The sequence below is a fragment of the Plenodomus lingam genome (assembly GCF_022343315.1).
Source record: "Plenodomus lingam strain CAN1 chromosome Unknown scaffold_20, whole genome shotgun sequence".
NCBI lineage: Eukaryota > Fungi > Ascomycota > Dothideomycetes > Pleosporales > Leptosphaeriaceae > Plenodomus > Plenodomus lingam.
Window position 1 is genome coordinate 1,594,213 of NW_027093974.1, and position 15,306 is coordinate 1,609,518.

General features: G+C 48.7%; 8 protein-coding genes across 8 annotated transcripts; 2 read left to right on the forward strand and 6 right to left on the reverse strand.

Moving 5' to 3' along the window:
• Positions 1–31: 31 nt before the first annotated feature.
• IAQ61_011535 (uncharacterized protein) lies at positions 32–1,144 on the reverse strand (the record flags this gene model as incomplete). Its single annotated transcript, XM_003844055.2, has 1 exon — positions 32–1,144. One exon carries the CDS (start codon positions 1,142–1,144, stop codon positions 32–34), a length of 1,113 nt encoding a protein of 370 aa, XP_003844103.2.
• A 680-nt stretch (positions 1,145–1,824) lies between these two features.
• On the reverse strand, positions 1,825–2,381 carry IAQ61_011536 (uncharacterized protein; the record flags this gene model as incomplete). Its single annotated transcript, XM_066099245.1, has 2 exons — positions 1,825–2,114; positions 2,198–2,381. Coding segments are annotated over 2 exons (474 nt in total), but the record flags the coding sequence as incomplete, so codon positions are not given.
• A 758-nt stretch (positions 2,382–3,139) lies between these two features.
• On the reverse strand, positions 3,140–7,152 carry IAQ61_011537 (uncharacterized protein; the record flags this gene model as incomplete). The annotated part of the gene is made up of 2 exons (XM_066099246.1): positions 6,868–7,152; positions 3,140–6,807 (listed from the first exon to the last, which is right to left on the reverse strand). The coding sequence occupies exons 1-2, from the start codon at positions 6,935–6,937 to the stop codon at positions 3,140–3,142; spliced, it is 3,738 nt and encodes a 1,245-aa protein (XP_065950765.1). The 5' UTR covers positions 6,938–7,152.
• Positions 7,153–7,376: 224 nt separating this feature from the next.
• Positions 7,377–7,699, forward strand: IAQ61_011538 (uncharacterized protein; the record flags this gene model as incomplete). Its single annotated transcript, XM_003844057.1, has 2 exons — positions 7,377–7,628; positions 7,679–7,699. The coding sequence occupies 2 exons, from the start codon at positions 7,377–7,379 to the stop codon at positions 7,697–7,699; spliced, it is 273 nt and encodes a 90-aa protein (XP_003844105.1).
• Positions 7,700–7,845: 146 nt separating this feature from the next.
• Positions 7,846–11,181, reverse strand: IAQ61_011539 (uncharacterized protein; the record flags this gene model as incomplete). The annotated part of the gene is made up of 3 exons (XM_003844058.2): positions 7,846–8,913; positions 8,961–11,045; positions 11,098–11,181. The coding sequence occupies 3 exons, from the start codon at positions 11,179–11,181 to the stop codon at positions 7,846–7,848; spliced, it is 3,237 nt and encodes a 1,078-aa protein (XP_003844106.2).
• Positions 11,182–11,801: 620 nt separating this feature from the next.
• IAQ61_011540 (uncharacterized protein) lies at positions 11,802–12,341 on the reverse strand (the record flags this gene model as incomplete). The annotated part of the gene is made up of 1 exon (XM_003844059.1): positions 11,802–12,341. One exon carries the CDS (start codon positions 12,339–12,341, stop codon positions 11,802–11,804), a length of 540 nt encoding a protein of 179 aa, XP_003844107.1.
• Positions 12,342–13,060: 719 nt separating this feature from the next.
• IAQ61_011541 (uncharacterized protein) lies at positions 13,061–13,604 on the forward strand (the record flags this gene model as incomplete). The annotated part of the gene is made up of 4 exons (XM_066099247.1): positions 13,061–13,098; positions 13,152–13,270; positions 13,323–13,390; positions 13,458–13,604. 4 exons carry the CDS (start codon positions 13,061–13,063, stop codon positions 13,602–13,604), a joined length of 372 nt encoding a protein of 123 aa, XP_065950766.1.
• Positions 13,605–14,055: 451 nt separating this feature from the next.
• On the reverse strand, positions 14,056–15,105 carry IAQ61_011542 (uncharacterized protein; the record flags this gene model as incomplete). The annotated part of the gene is made up of 2 exons (XM_066099248.1): positions 14,056–14,547; positions 15,055–15,105. 2 exons carry the CDS (start codon positions 15,103–15,105, stop codon positions 14,056–14,058), a joined length of 543 nt encoding a protein of 180 aa, XP_065950767.1.
• Between the last annotated feature and the right edge of the window lie 201 nt (positions 15,106–15,306).

Sequence of the window (15,306 nt, forward strand, 5' to 3'; positions counted from 1 at the left end):
AACTGCAACGCTTTTAATTCCCACCAACCATCTAGTTAAACACCACCGTCTTGACGCCATTCAGAAACACCCGCTTCTCACTCCACCACTTGACCGCATGGGCCAAAACCTGACTCTCGACATTACTCCCCTCCTCGACCAACTCCTTGGGACTCAGCGCATGATCGACCCTCGCCACGCGCTGCTCGATAATCGGGCCCTCGTCCAAGTCCGCCGTGACAAAATGCGCCGTAGCCCCGATAATCTTGACGCCCCGCTCATACGCCTGGTGGTAGGGTTTCGCGCCCTTGAAAGACGGCAGAAACGAGTGGTGGATATTGATAATCTTGCCGGACATTTCGGTGCAGAGGCGTGGGGAGAGGACTTGCATGTAGCGGGCGAGCACGACGAGATCGATGTTGTGCTGAGCGATGAGGTCGAGGATTTGGGATTCCTGTTCGGTCTTGGTGTCCTTTGTGACGGGGAGGTGATGGAACTCGATACCATTGTTCCGCGCGACCTGTGCGAAATCCGGATGATTGGAGACGATGACTGGGACCTCGATTTTCAGCAGACCAGACTTGACGCGGAAGAGGAGGTCGTTTAGACAGTGTCCGATTTTGGACACCATGATGAGGACCCGTGGTTTGGCGTCTACGCGGCGGATTTGGTAGTCCATTTGCATTTCCGCGCCTAGTTGCTGCATCGAGGTTTCGAGGGCGGACAGGTCGGCGGCGTGGCCAAAGTGCACGCGCATGAAGAAGGTTTTGGAGTCTGGGTCGGAGAATTGCTGGAGGTCGAGGATGGTGAGGTTTTCTTTTGCTAGGAGGCCGGTTACGGCGTACACGATGCCTGCCTTGTCCGGGCACTGGAGTGTGAGGTAGTGGTCGTCGCCTGCCATTTTGGATGTTGAATTCCGTTTCTGTGAGCCGAGTGATTGTTGAAGGGGAGGCGGCGTCGTTGTCGTCTTGGTTGAGGTAGTGATGCCGCGCCTTGAGATGGATGACTGTGACGACTGGCCTGTCAAAAATTTAAGAAACGTGTTTTGCCGGTTTCGGAAAGCTTGGGTTGGTGGTGGTGGTGCGTTGAGTGGTTGTCGGGCCGAGATTGCGCGAGAGCAAGTGGTCAGCGAACGGGTGCAGTTGTGCGCGGGACGAAGCAGCATGGCGTGAGGATATTTGGGAGTGGGATATCGTATGTGTTTTTTTCTGTTTGAGACTGTGGAGCCGGGATTTGGGATTCTGGAATTGGTATGTAGTTGGAAGATGATGTCGCGGACGAGTGTTGCCGAGATCGGCCCGCCAATCAGATCGGTCCGTTTTGCTTGGTGAATGGCCCTTGTCTCTGTTTTGTAGGAGGTTGGGTAACGTACAGGACTGAATCATCACTATGATGGGTTCTGTCTACATAGTGTAATACGTCCTAATGCCTCATTCAGGTCCATCAACGAGCAAACATTAGTATAATATGGTTCAACAGAAGATTCGTCTATCAATGCATTGATACTGGCGGCCTTCTCAAGAGCCAATTGCTCGTCCTGGCTGTCCGAAGAAATGAAGAAAATAATGGTATATCGGCATGCCGATCTCGTAACAATCGAGCTGGGCACTCTGCTGCAGATGTTCCAAGCGTAGCAGAGTTAAGTTGCCCCACAAGACAAGATAGTCTCAATATCCACCCAAAACAAAGCCTGAGGCAAACAACCGTTCCCCCACGTCCTCCCACATCTCCCACCCCATTACTGGATTTCCTCAACCAGCCCATAGGTATCCCAGATATAAAAAAAGACCCCCCACCACACATCCCCCCCATCACACTCCCACATAGACCATCCCCCATGCAACTTCAGTGCAGCCGACTAACAAACCACCTAGCCTTGAACCCCTGACACTGCACCACGCCCTCCGCCGCAACAACCCCAGCATGCAGCGGCGCAAACCGCGTCAACACCTCATCCACAATATCCCCGATATCCTGGTTGTGCATCGCGAAGCTGTAGTTCGCTGGTTGGTCTGGCGCCCGTGCGATGCTGAAGCCGCAGGGCCAAGCCAACATGTTTTGGCGGTACTCGGGGGGCTGGGAAGCTGTGTGGAAGGGGCATGAGTATGGTATGCTTTTGATGGTGGGAAAGTGCCCTGGTGGTGGGGGGGGGGGGGGGGAAGAGAGAGAAGAAGGGGCGGTGGTGGATATATGACAGGGAGAGAGGTGATTATCCTACCGTCGAAGGGTACGATCCAATCTCCTGCTTCGCCAAAGATGCCTTGGTGACATGTGCGTTGGCATTCTGACACTGTGGGTGGAGGTTTCTCGGCAGATGTAGTGCGGTCGATGTAGGTTAGTGTCTCACAGTATCCAACAGTCGCTTTGTCGCCTTCGCAGTAGTTGAGTTGGCGTCGTGGACGACCTGTCGTGAGCCCCAAAAAAAGTGTAACAGTGAAGAGTTGGAACAAGTTGGTAAGATACATAGTCCCGCAAGATTGACGTATATATTGAAAAAAAGCCTCAGGAGAAGTCGTGAAAAGAATGGGTATCTGGACCGCAAATAAGAAATTCACTACCTATTAGTACTGGCAATTGACTTGGCAGCTTTGAGTTCTGCAACCGTCACCAAATCCAGATTATATACTTAGATCTTGCCTTTGCACTTGTCATTGTGCGTCAAACTTCTCAAACAGCCTTCTACGGAAACTCGTCTTATTCCATTGCGCTCATTGGTTAATAGGTGTGCCTGGTATACGGCACCCCGCATCACGCATACGAACGCGGTAATAAACACACTGCATGAGCCAATGACGTTTATCAGAAACAAACAGCATCCAGCCAATAAGGATATAGTCAGACCTTCCGAGCGTGACGTGCCGTTTTAGTGCAATGGGGCGGGCTATATGTGCCATCTTAGCATGGAAGAGGCACTGTTTGCAAGTCGTCATTGGCGATGGACGAGCAATGATCGGGCGTCGATGTGAATGAGGAAATACAATAGGGATAGGGGACGACGCAAAGAACCAACATCACCAGGACAGCTAGAAATTGTACGTTAACTCGAACAAGGAATAGTTGGGTGTCCAAACATGAGACAAACAGACAATGATGCGTTGAAACACCATGTATTGCTGCAAACAAAGATCTCGCTCCATCACTGCCCAGAGGCTGTAAATCATCACAAATCAGCCTCGACCAACTCTTCAAACCCCACCCTTGCTTTCCCCTTCCCGCTCTCCCTCACTCTGCTTCCTTGCATCGCACTCACACTCCCGCCTACCCCAACTGTCCTTCCAAACCCACCCTCCCTTAATCTCCGCTGGAAACTCGTTACACCGCTAACGCCGCCTCCCACATCCCTGCCCATCTGCACAGGAGGCGCACTCATAGTACCAAGCCCACTTTGTCTTTCTAGTCCCAACGCCCTTCTAACCGGACTTTTAAGCCTATTCTTCTCAGGACTGCCACCGAGTTCAGGTCTTTTAGCCCTCACAAGCGTGCGTTTACTTGGTGTCTTCAAGTACCCTGGCTTCCCCTGTCCTTTGGCATTCACACTTCCCCTCATCATTGATTGGCCAAGCCCCAAAGTGGACTGTCGATTTCGTTTTGTTAATGCGCTCGAGGGTGGAGGAAGGGGAGTACCGGACCAGAAGGTTTCTTCTCCTTCTGCTTCAAGATCGAGTTCGTCATTCTCCTGGATGGTGGGATGCAGTGGTGGCGGCTGAAGAATAGAATATGATTGCGGGTAAGTATTTGGTCTTTTCATCGATAAGCCGCGTTGGCCGGAAGTTGGAAGTCGAGTGGATGACGAGGGAGGGGCATAAAGATCAAGGTTGAATTGACGTTGGGGACGTTCTGGTGTAATGTTTAACGAGAGGTCTAGGGCGTCGGCGGTGTTTATATTCAGGGCTGTTTCGTCAAAGGCGGACCAAGGTTCGAGAGGAATTTTGTCGTCGGCTGCTGGGGCGGATTGAGGATTTGCAACCTCTCCTTGCATGTCGTTGTCATTGTTGTCGTCTTCATCGTCTCTCAGTTCACCACTCTGGCCGACGTCCTCATTACGTCGGCTCCGCGAGCGACTCCTACTTGTGGGCGAAGGACTCACGTCTCCTCCTCTTTTCGTCCTGCGCTCAGCCATTTGCTCAAACCAATAGCGTATCATGGCTCTGACATGCTTCTCGAAATTCCTCTCATACAGCGCTTTTGCGTTCTCCTCGTTTCTCTGTAAATTCCACAACCGCCAGCCCAACTTCTTCAGCGCAGAAGCAGCTGCAATCTCCGTATTCTCTTGTCGAAGAGCAACAGCTCGAAGGTCTAATCTTTGAAGTACATCCAAGCGCAAGGACCAATTATGTAAGTAGCGATTCCCAAGTTTGCGACTGTACAACCCCGTAGCCTGTCCATCCAACTGTCGCAGCAAGATAGCACGATCGTGCCATTGATGCAACTTTGCACCCGCACTTTGCAAAACACGAGCCCCGGAAACTTCCGTCGCCTGCTGATCCAGCACTGCAATTTGACTCGTTGTCTGCCTCCAGTGCTCAAATACCTTTTTAACCAGGCTCGTCTTAAGTGTGCGTCGTATCTGGGCATATGTCTCACGTCTGCGATTCCGGCGTGCGTGTTGTGTCGCTTCACCCCATATCTTTAGCGTTCGTTTACTCAATACATAGAAACGGGCGTCTTTGGTCCATTGGTTGAGCTGCTGGAAGTGCGTGTATCGCTCCTTTAGTTTCTCAAAGATACGTTGTTTGAGTTTTTGTTGATAGTCAGCGAGAATCGCAAACTCCTCCCTTCGCTTTTCTGAAGTGATTATTTCCATTTTGTGGAGGCAAGTACGGAGGAGTTGTGCTTTTTTGAACTTGGCAAATCGTCGCTCAGCAGTATCTAAAGTGTCGGCACGTTGGTTGGCTTTCGTAACCCAGGTTAAGAATTTGGATTCCTTGAGTTGACGGTCGTGAACGCGCTTGAATAGGGAGACTCTTGAGGCCAAGGTCCATTTGTAGAGAGAATTAATGATGACGCGATCGTTGATGCGATCTTCCACAACCTTGCTGCGTAATCGATCGTTCCAGGCGGTATATGCATTGCGAAGAATGCGCAGCTGATCAACATTGCGGGCTTGTCGAGATAGTTGAGCGTCTTTGATCCAGGTTTGAAAGGCACTCTTGATTCTTCGATCGTTGTTGCGGGCTTGGAATTGCCGGAGGAGAGGCCCAAGTTGGGCCTTTTTCTGTAGGGTGCGAAACGCCCAAGACATTTGCATTCTTCGTTGATGCTCATTAGCTCGGACTTGCTGAGACTGAACAGTCACTGTCTCATGCTGCCACTTCTCGAAGGCTCGTCTCAAGACCGACCGCTCGTACTGATCAGAAGCCCAGGTGGCGCGCTCTCTAAGTAACTTCGCAATTTCAACCATCTTCCGCAAAGTGACCATCTTTATAGATTGATTGTGCCACTGAGGCGCATAAGCATTGAAGTATTTCATCTTGAGATCCTTGAACACTCTTCGAGCCAGATTATGCTCATAGTGCGCCACGGCAATTGCTTCGTTTTCATAGACTGCCTCAGCTTTCGCCCGCCATTTTCGTACAAATCGTCCAAGTACGAAGTGCTGCGTCTTGAGTTCATTGATAACCGTGATTTCGCGCCAGCCGTTAAAGAATCTTGTACGTAGGATATGTCGTCGAGCAACTGATGTCCGTTCAACTTCATCCTCTGCGCACTTTGCCCAATGCGTAAAAGATTTCGTGAGAAGAAACAGAGCACGCGCCTTGTCTGCTCGAGTTTCCAAACGAGTGAAGAAGCGATTTGTTTCGCGATTGTTGCGCTTGATTGCTACTGCTTCGCGTATCAGTGTAAATGATACCCGCAATAGAACATTGCGCCTGTAGGCAAGTGCAAGATTGTCCATGTGTTCATGAGCTGACAGGACCTTTTGCGTGCGATAGCGCCATGCCTGTATACATTGCCTCGTGACTCTATGCAGACGCTGCTCCTCCAAAGTTTTGGCCTCGTCTAGCAATCGGGTATCTGATGGTCGATATGGCTCGGGCATATACTGAAGATGGTCGCGAGAATCCTGACGAGAGCCATGACGGTCGTCTGGAATGGGAGCATTAACACCTGGTATCTGGACATGAGATAAATCCAGGCTCGTCGTGCGATCTGTGAAGTCGCTGCTTTCATCATTACCGCCATTTCGAGACTGTATAACATGGTCATTTCTCCGAATCTGCAAGCTGCCACGACTAGACATCGATGCGCTCCGCTTGCGATGCGACTGATGTGCTCCAGAAACCGATCTTCGCGGATTGCCATTGACCTTGTTGCGCACAGGAAGTGATGTCTGCCCGTGTGCAATCGCGTGAGAATCCGACCTGGCCCTCCGTCGTTCCCACTCACTGGCATACCCATTCAGCGCACCATGCGACCCTCGTCTCGTCCTCACTGACGAATCGCCATAGTCAGTCCCTGCAACCTTGTCTGCCGTGCCGTCAAAGAAGGACTCAAAGCTTCCTCTTCTAGAGTACCTCCCCAGACTGGCATGGGCGCCATTGCGCGTCGCGTCCAAGTTCGTCGTGACCTCTATGCCCTCACCATCCTCGTTGATTTCTACATCAATGTCAAATGACTCTTTCAATACGCGACCAAAGCGTTCCACCAAGTCCTCGCCCTGGCGGCGGTGCTGTTGCATGTGAAACAAAAAGCGGTGGAGAACTATATCATCGCTGGGCTGCAGTCCTTGCTCCTCAAGGACAGCGCCATATGCAGCGAAGAGAGCGCGCGACGAGTTGTCGGCCGAAGATTGCGCCCGGCGCACAATCTCGTAGAGCGTTTCAATCACTATGTTGATACCCGCATTAGCTTCCTATAGCTGTACACGTGACATTATTGTGTACTTACCCTCATCAGTCAAATCATCTCTAGTCAGATCCGTCTTTTCATATCCACGTGGGGTCATGGAGGATAGCATTCGTGCACGCGACTCGGTCGTCTCCGGCGCGTTCGAGACAACATGGAAGTAGCTGCGGAGCCGGGGAATTATTCAAGCGTCGTCCAAAAATAATGGGATTTGTAACAGCGAAGTGCGCGCGCAAGAAGAATCGAGCATTACAAAGGTACTTTAAGAAGAAGTAGAGAAACATGCATGGGCGCGTACTGCGATGTTGTTCGGTTGCAGGACTGTCTTTCACACGCGCACGCCGCCTTTGTTGTTAAGTGCTGGCCAACCGCTTGTGATGAAGTCGTGCGCCAAGACGTCTGTGCGTCTGGAGCGGCCGTTGACCTCATGGAGAAACACATAAGCGTACTCATCAACGACACTTTCTGAACTTGAAGGAACAAAAGTCAGATCATTGACTGCCTTATTTCTCGAGAGATCTGGTCTTGCTTGGAGATAGTCTACAGTCACAATGCCTGGACGAACACGACCAATTGATAAGCTTGCCACAGCAGCCGCCAAATGCTCAAAAGAGGCATGTCTTTTTCACCCTAGTGATGAGTCAACATTCATGCCCTATTCAAAGTGGCTCGAAACTCATTGGAACACGGAATTTAATACCAGACAGGGTTCATTATATGGAAAATGCATATTTGCAGACTACAACAATGTGTACAAGGATAAATGCGCCGCAGAGTTCAAGATGTTGAAGGACTGTTATCTTGTAAGTCCACACTTTCTACGATATACTATATAGAATTAATAAAGGATTAGAAAGCATACAAGCAACGATAGCGGACATTATGTTCACAATTAAAGCATGAGACGTCTTTCGATAGATCATTTGAGACTCTTATTCAATTCTTCACCGATCTACTTGCACTTTTGATATCAAAACTTTACGCCGGAAAGGATGCTGCAAACCGTCTACCACCATACTCTCACAACTTTACCAGCCTCAGCAGGAAGGTTGCTTTATGTAGCTCCTGTTCTTCCTCCAAAATGACCTTTTCGTTGTTTTCGGGTATCTTACCGTCAAGCTCAGTGATGATGTGCTTGTCTACGTTCCTTCGTAATGCCTTCTCGAAGAGAGGCCCGTGATTCTCGAACGCCTTCTCTAATCCTAGATCATCCGGGTCACTTAACACGCGATACTCCATGGCCACGTCGTCTGTTGGAACCAAGCCAGCCTTCTTGCGCAGGTCTTGCACGCGACGAATGACCTCACGAGCGAGACCCTCCTGTTCAAGCTCGGGATTTGAGCCAGTGTAGAGAATGATGAGGACGTCATTGTCGGTGTTGAACTCTTGGTCCTTGCTGCTGTCGTCTTGTGCGAGTCCGCGCTTGACCATCAGGTCTTCAGACTCCAGGCGGATGCCATCAACCACGATTTCGCCGCTCTTGAGGAAATCCTTGATGTCTTGGCTCTTTAGTCCAGGGAGTGCCTTCTTAACCTTTACGGCATCCTTTTTCAGCTTTTTGCCTAATACTGAGAAGTCTGCTGATGCTGAGTATTGCACCTTGTATTTCTCCTCGTCGCTTGACAGCACCAAATCTCGAACGTTGAGCTCCCCCAGAATGTAGTTTTCTAGCGACTTGACATCATCTAGATACTGCTGTTCAGGGTGAATGACCACGAGTGTCTTCAAAGGGATCTTTAAGCCCTTGTTGGCGCGGTCACGGCAGATGCGGCCAAGTTCAATGACAGCTTGCATGCGCTTCACCTGACGCTCTACAACGTCCTCGAACAATTCTTCTCTGACCTCTGGGAAGGGTAGGAAGTGAATGCTTCGATTGTCCTCGGCGTGTAGCTCCTGGGGAATATGAGGTAAAAGTCGGAGATATATGTTTTCAGTGATGAATGGAGTAAAGGGAGCGAGACCGCGACAAAGTGTGTAAAGGACCTCAAACAGGGTATTGAGTGCATGCTTGGTGTCTTCAAGACCGTCTTCGCCCTTCAATCTTCGTCGGTTGAATCGGATGTACCAATTAGTCGTATTGTCAATGAGCTGCATCATGTCAGTACATGAACAGGTATGGCACGTATCTGGCTTACCTCAAGTAGTCGCGGGACGACCGTGTACAGCCTGTAAGCCCCCATCTCTTCATTAACAAATTTGAGGAGCGACTGACAAGATGCCAGGATCCATCGGTCTAGCACATTAGAGTTTGTCTTCCCTGCTGCAGGGTCAAAGGTGAAGTCAAGATCAGCAACCTTCTTCAGCAACGACACTTGCTGATCAAAGAATTGATAACTGTTCCACAAAGGTAGCAACACCTTCGACACAATCTCCTTGACACCAGCTTCCTTGAAGCGAAGTGTCTCTGCGCGGACCACGGGTGAGTTGATGAGGTATAACCGAAGCGCGTCCGATCCGTAGCTATTCATGATGAGGGAAGGATCGGGGTAGTTTTTGAGCCGCTTTGACATCTTTTTGCCATCTTCTGCCAAAACTATGCCGTTGACTACGCAGTTCTTGAACGGAAGTTTACCAAAAAGATGTGTGCCAAGAACAGTAAGTGTATAGAACCATCCACGTGTTTGATCGAGGCCTTCCGCGATAAAATCACCAGGGAAAGAGTTTTCGAATTGTTCCTTGTTCTCGAACGGGTAGTGTGCGCTTGCATACGGCATAGATCCACTCTCAAACCAGCAGTCGAATACCTCGTTTGTTCTTTTTAGGACACCCTTGCCCTGCCGGCTGGGGATGGTGATGTGATCGACCTTGTCTCGGTGAATGTCTGTAAGCTCACCTTGGTACCCGCTCAGATTCTTCAACTCCTCCACACTACCGACGCACACAATTTCTTTGCCATCATCGCTGACCCAGAGAGGAAGTGGGGTACCCCAGAATCTGTTTCGTGATACTGCCCAATCGGGCGAGTTTGTGATCCAGTTTGCGAAGCGCTTCTCCTTAACAAAGGATGGAACCCAATGTGAGCCAGCAATGTTTTCCAACATCTGCGGTACGATATCCTGGATCTTGATGAACCAAGATGGTACAGTTCGGTAGATTAATGGAGTATCTGATCGCCAACAAAAAGGATAGCTATGGGTGAGTTGGGAGTCTACCACTAAACGACCTGTTCCCTTCAAATGTTTGATGATGCCCTTGTCTGCAGCTTTGACGTGCTGGCCTTCGAAGTCACGGACTACGGATGTAAAGCAACCTGCGTCATCTACAGGATTTGGTGGCGGTCGTGTGTCGCTGATAACGCCGTGCGCGAGCGCAACGCGATAGTCGTCCTCTCCGTATGCAGGCGCCTGATGAACGATACCCACACCACTGTCAGCTGTGACGTATGTGTCATTCAGAACCTTGAAGCCGTAGTCTTTGAATTCGTCATAGAGATAGTCGAACAGAGGTTCATACTTCCATCCCAACATATCCTTGCCCTGTAGCTTCTGCACAATTTTGTATTTGGCCTTCTTGGGATCCTTGTATAGCGTACGTAGGAGAGCCTCAAGGAGAATGTAATGCTTGCCGGAAGCTTCGTCAAGAACCTTGATGTATTCGAATTCGGGGTGCGCACAGAGACCGATATTAGATGGCAGAGTCCAGGGTGTCGTTGTCCAGGCCAGGAGACAAGTGTTTGGGTCTGTGACAAGCGGGAAGGAGACTACAACAGCGGGGTCCTGCACATCTTTGTAGTTCTGTGAGGCCTCAAAGTTGCTGAGTGGAGTTGCCAGCGCGGTGCTGTAGGGCATGACCTTGAAGCCTCGATAGACAGCGCCTTTGTCAAAAAGGCGCTTGAAGACCCACCATTCCGACTCCATGAAGCTCGTATCCATCGTCTTGTAGTCATTATCGAAGTCGATCCAGCGGCCTAAGCGGTCAATTGTGGAGCGCCACTCGGTCGCGTATCGCATCACAATGGCTCGGCACTTCTCGTTGTACTTTGCAATGCCCAGTTCGCGCACGGCGTCGCGACCAGACATGCCCAATTCCTTGTCAATCTCGTACTCGATGGGCACACCGTGTGTGTCCCAGCCAAACCGGCGCTCAACATAACGTCCCTTCATCGACCAGTACCGGGGAATGATGTCTTTGATGGTTGAAGCCAGCAAGTGGCCATAATGGGGCATTCCCGTCGCAAAGGGTGGGCCATCATAGAATGTGTATGGTTTCTTGCCCTTTGACTGCACACAATCATTACTGTATTCTGGAAACCTTGTACGGGGAGAAACTGACCAGCTCGACTTGCCGCAAGAAGGCGTCGATTTCCTTCCAGTGCGCAAGAATACGCTCCTCCTCTTTCGGGAAGTCAATCGACATGGCGAGGGTGTTGAGGTGCTCGAGGCAAGACGTGGCAGCGGGGTTCGGTAATGTTTTTCGATGTTGACTCCGATAACTTCCCCGCCATGCACATGACTCAGCTATCGATAACAGCGGCTACCCTACTCTACACTCATCACTCCTCTTCCATCCGTTCAGCTGTCGTTCGAAGCCGTTTCCAACAAACGAGAGACTTGATTCTGAATGCGAAGACCCGCACATGGTCAGGAGTCTCATATGTGTTGCGAAGCAGTACTTGGATCCTGCTTACGAGTCTGTTAAATCTTTGTTTAGTATTTGCTTCTACTGTTACCTACGTGACGATCAATTTGACGAGCTAGGAAAAATTTAGAGGATAGAGATTGTCTATGCAAAAGCAGTACCTAAATACTACTAACGTAAGTACTTCAATTGTTCTACTACTAGTACTAACGGTACTTATTGAATTTAACTCACATCTAAGTGCACGCAAAATCAGTAGAAATAACCTAAGACTCCTACTTAAAAAGATATACAAGGGGTTGCTTATACACATGAGCTCTCTCCGAATAATTATAATGCAATATTCAATATTCTAAAGCATCCCTGATAACCAAAATTGAAGCATACTCATCATACACTTATAAGTTAGCCCAGTTTCCAGTGAGCTTGTATTCAACATTTTCAGCGTTAAAAGGAACATTTAGGAAAACGACACGCCGCCTAGGGAAACGACTCGCGCCAGAACCAGAAGCCGTGTCTGCTGTATGTTGATAGAAGCCCGGGGCACCGGTGGCGGGGTTGGCCTCAGAGGTCCCAGTTAATTGAATAAGCAAATTGGCAGGCCCGGTGACTTGGACTTCGACAAAGGCATAAAAGGATCGAGCATTTTCAGCGGTCGGGTTTCTCCAGGCGCGGAACTCCACACGGTGATTGTCATCCCCTTCGGACCAGGTGGTCAATGGAAGTTCTGAAAGAAGTGGTAGATTTCCCGGAATGATGTTCTGGTTGATGATTTGACTGACTTCTATGTTGAGGGCTGGGAGCGCAGCTGGGGGAGGTCGGAAAGCCGTACATATATCTGACACGAAGCCTCGCTCCTGTATGGTGGAATGGGGAGCTGGCATGCAGGAAGCCAGAGTGATGAAAAAGGTACCATAAATGAGCATGAACCAAAGCATTTTGATAATTGGAAGTAGAAACCAGTCTTCGCTGTGTATAAAGGAGCTTAATAGATGGTCTGAGATAGACTGTGATGAGGAGTTGACAAGAATCAGGGCTTAGGTCGACTATGATATTGTCTGCAGAACACAGCTGACTCTATAACTAGCTACCCCGTAAAAATGAATTGGAGAGACCGGCATTATTGCGGTGGCACAGGGTTCTCACAGTTCTAAAACGGAATTTAAATGCATGATGATATTGCCCGCCGCCGGTATTGCTTTTCTATCTACTTACGACAAACGACGCCCTTTCCTAGCTGGTATATCGCCGCTGACTGCCCGAGAAAGAAATGATGATTACAAACGGACCCTAAAACGACCACAGCCAATGCAACTTTCGCAGTCTTTCCTAATACAAACTGCCAATTTCGCCGATTTTCGAATAAGCACTACGGTTGCCTCCGGTAAGAGATGCACGCTCCTTAATTCCGAACTTTAAGTTGATAGACTAAATCTTGTGTATAAGTACGTCAATGCAGTTACACTCCCAACGAAGGCAGTGAATCTTGGCGAACGGAACTCTCCGACCTGTTTCTCTAAACAGTACATAAGCTCCCACTCGCTATAATATCTGACTTATGCTTGCGTATTTCGAAAAAAACCCTCTCTCTATATTCATGTTCCGTTTCCTGCCAATATTTGACCTCATATTTTTGTATATTTCATCCAAATCCAGGATGCGTTTCGGAGTCCTCCCTATTATAGCACTCTTCTGGTATTCACACAATACCTGTGAAGTCCTTACATGAGATTGCTAACGCTCAATAGGGGCCTGTCATTAGCTGACAAGCATGACTATTGTGCATGCCAATACGTACACGGCTCAAAACTTGACTCTGCTGCTACTGCTCTAGTGGCCGGTGACTGTACACTTGGCTACGTTTATGGTAGATCTCGTGGTTCTCGCTTTTTGGTTCTCTCGCATCTTACAGTTTGTAGGTCAATTAGCAGGCCAATACTGGGTCGCTCAATCGTCTGGTCCAGGACCTAGACATGAAGGAATATATGTAGGTCAACTTCTGGCCTGTTCTGCAGAAGATGCACAATAGCGGCATGACTAACTTGGAAAAACAGCTCAAGGCTGCCAAGGGCCGAATTGATGGGAGGCATGTGTTCAACAGCTGCAAGAAATATGGTGCACGGGAGTCGACTTGCTTCAGTTGCGAGCAGCCATTAGAGAACAAAGATGGCAGTATCCAGTGTTTCTCCCCGCGGTCATGAAAAATAAATTGTTTTTCTTCGCCCAACAACTTATAACTAAGTAGATTTTCGTTATTTTCAAGGAATATTTTAGGTAAATTCCTTTACTTATATTGCGTATCAATCCATTTTCCATTTTGCAGGTTATGTATTTTCGTTGCGCCGTGACTATGACACCTTCCACTTGGACACTACCTGATCCGCTCATCCGCATAGGGTCGATGTTGAAGAAGAGGCAAGAGGACGTTTGATGTCCTATTCCTCATCTATACGAAGAGACTTAATAGATTATGTCGACGAATCTTATGCATAATACGGAGCTTGGAGCCAATGAATGAAACGAGAATACTTATAAATAACAGTCAGCGCCAACTCTAGTCACGGCTCTGAGATGAAGTTCTTCAAAGCATTCACTCACGTCTCCTCCCAAGTTGTACGTCAAATTATACCTTAAGGTCCCGACTTGGAGATTCTATAACTTGTGCACAATGTTTGCGCAACGCCTAGCAACGTTCATACGCTTCACCAGAATGCCTCCGTTCTCATCCACCTCGACGCACCCGCCGATATCCTCCGTAAAACAAATCGGACTGAAATTCTTAGAACTCATATCACAATATCTACCGTCAGGACCGATGTAGTCAGGGCTCCAGGATGTGGCAGAGTTGCAAAGTTGTTCTGCTGGCTGGCTGGTGAAGTTCGACGTGATAAAATGCTCCGCGATCCAGAGATGACGGTGGGCAATATCTTCTTTGCCGGGTGTATCTGCATGTGATTCTCGGTTATACGTCTTCTCTATAGCATATAGCGGGTAAGATGTTCCTGCGATTGGGCCACTGCCTGACCCACAGACGGTAGGCGCGCAAGCGTCACTGTTGGCAGTATCTTCTACATTTTCGCTGCACGTGTCAACGTCAAATTTCAAAGCATTATTGTAGGTTTCGTTTATGTGATTAGCATCGATCTAGACTTAGGAATATATTCGCCGCCGCCCTGTTCGTCTTTAAGCACTACAATCTAAATTGTTTCAACTAGACGTATAGGGCAGTGGTTTAAAGTATGGGGATAAATGTCCTAATAATATACCCCTAGTTCTAGCTACTAAAGGGGGTTTAATTTAAGTATAAAAAGTAGTTTTATTTATATTTGCTGCCGCCCTGTTTGTCTTTAAGCACTACAATCTAAAATTGTTTCAAGTAGATGTGTAGGGCGGTGGTTTTAAGTATAGGGATAAGTATCCTAATAATTTAACTTACCCCTAGTTCTAGCTACTACAGGGGGGTTTATTTATATTCTTCGCTATGATGCTTTCATGCTATACGCACATGTGACGTAGTAATGAGTTATACACTACTTTAGATGAATATGGCTTAAGTAAACCAGTATTACACCGTAGTGGAGCTTGCCTACTCAACACTATTGTACCATCTTTGTACGCATTGCTATCCAATGTCGCCAGTCCAAGCACTACCTCGAAAATCTTAAAACTGCTAGGCGTCGATCCAAACAACGCATATGACATCCTTGTTGTTGGAGACACTGATGTAGGTGGCTCGTCAGCCACAGACTGGCTGGTCTACTGTCTTTGTGCAGATGCTACCCGAATCAATTTGACAGCCGTCTACTTGGTCTGAATAACCATTGCGATTATCGAAAGCTTTTTTTTTGATGGAGCTCCCCTAGAGTCTTGTAAGCAACCATACCTGTCTTTCATCTCGGGATA